The sequence below is a fragment of the Poecilia latipinna genome, unplaced genomic scaffold (genome assembly GCF_001443285.1).
Source record: "Poecilia latipinna isolate Pla-1442-1.1 unplaced genomic scaffold, P_latipinna-1.0 Scaffold2679, whole genome shotgun sequence".
NCBI lineage: Eukaryota > Metazoa > Chordata > Actinopteri > Cyprinodontiformes > Poeciliidae > Poecilia > Poecilia latipinna.
Genome location: NW_015115295.1, coordinates 22,592 through 24,363, shown reverse-complemented (window position 1 = coordinate 24,363; position 1,772 = coordinate 22,592). Strand labels below are relative to the sequence as shown.

The following is a 1,772-nucleotide window of genomic DNA, read 5'->3' as shown; positions in this document are numbered from 1 at the left end:
GCTACGTACATTCATTTTCCCCCCAAAGTCGATGCCCCCCCCACCCTGTGACGTTTCAACCAGACAGCCATTTGTAATCCATAGGGGGGCGCAGAAAAAGTTTGGAAACCACTGCTCTAGGGGCTGTGAGGCTCTTACCCCCTCCCTAACAGGTGCTGTATTTGTACTTCTATTTTCTAATTTATCTGGTAAATGTATTGTTTTTGTTTAGAGGAAGTAACTTGCTTTATATTGTATTTTGTTTTAATCATCCTCTCTTATCGTTGAGGTTACCTGGTCATGTGTTGCCATGGAAACGCGCCCATGAGCAGTGCTGACAAGGACCTGGTGTTTTCAATCAGCCTCAATGGGAAAATCCACTGTTTGAGAGGGAGGGGAGAAGTTCTGGATTTTGTTTGGACCCAGATTGTTTTAGTTGGTGTTAGTTGTAATTATGTAAATATTTTTCTAGGAAAATAGTTTAGTCCAATTGTGACTTTTTTCTATCTGGAAATGTAACTGTTGTCTCCCGCCCTTAATTAGTCCTAGTAGGAGCAGATGCTTTAAAAGCCAGGTGTATTAGATCAGAGGGGGTCTCGCCCTCCTGTTTGAATTCATGTCATGCTGTGAACTGGAATGAAATGCTTGAACTGCATAAAGGAAAGATTCAGAGCTCTACAATTTCTGGATCTTGTCTGATTTTTGATCGCAAACCAACTGTTATGCCAGGAGCATGTGATTTTGGGTTTGTACTCTTCTGCTGCTCTGGTTGTCTGTCCGGGTGATGAACATGGCACAATAAAGCTGAGCAAAGAAACAAGTTATTTTACTGACTAACAATTCTGTCAAATCTGAGAAATTTACTATTTATTATATTTTGGAAAATACAGATAACTATCTATCTGGTTGTTGTTGATGTTTTTCACCTTTTAAATATCCATTCAATGATTCTCTGTAAGGCAGTTTTGTTCAGCTTTTTACATTTTAATAAAAAGTCAAAAATCTCGGAACCAGTTTTAGTCAAAACCACAAAGTCGTTAAAATCATATTCAGAGTAAATTTATTCTTCACTGATTGAAAAGTGAGACTTACCTACGTTTTTTCCTGTTTTACTGGAAGTTTCAAAATACTGAGCGCCGACGTCTGAGGATGAAACAAAACCTTCAGCAGATGTTCTAGAAACCGGAGCAGAGAAACTCCAGGAAGATTTACTGAGACTTCTGACACAATCACATTAAAGACTTAAATATTAAAACTACAAGTTCAGCTTACATTTATGGCAAAGACTCAACAGTGGATGGAGGGAAGGATGGATGGAAGGATGGAGGATGGATGGATGGATGATGGATGGATAGATCGAGGGAAGGATGGATGGATGGAGGGAGGGGAGGATGGATGATGGATGGATAGATCGAGGGAAGGATGGATGATGGATGGAGGGAGGGAAGGATGGATGATGCATGGATAGATGGAGGGAAGGAGGGATGGATGGATGGGGGGAGGGAGGGAGGGGAGGATGGATCGAGGGAAGGATGGATGGATGATGGATGGATAGATGGAGGGAAGGATGGATGGAGGGAGGATGGATGGATGGAGGGAAGGATGGAGGATGGATGGATAGATGGAGGGAAGGATGGATGGATGGAGGATGGATAGATGGAGGGAAGGATGGATGGATGGAGGATGGATGGAGGGAGGGAAGGATGGATGGATGATGGATGGATAGATCGAGGGAAGGATGGATGATGGATGGATAGATCGAGGGAAGGATGGATGGATGATGGATGGCAATC

The 1,772-nt window shown here is 42.7% G+C and overlaps 1 protein-coding gene across 1 annotated transcript in view; it reads right to left on the bottom strand.

Annotated features, from left to right (window-relative positions):
* rab24 (RAB24, member RAS oncogene family) overlaps window positions 1-1,772 on the bottom strand; it is a 30,722-nt gene that overhangs the window by 13,492 nt on the left and 15,458 nt on the right. The window contains exon 6 of the mRNA XM_015020882.1: window positions 1,072-1,122. Coding sequence (XP_014876368.1) covers window positions 1,072-1,122 — 51 coding nt within the window. The remainder of the gene's footprint in view (window positions 1-1,071; window positions 1,123-1,772) is intronic.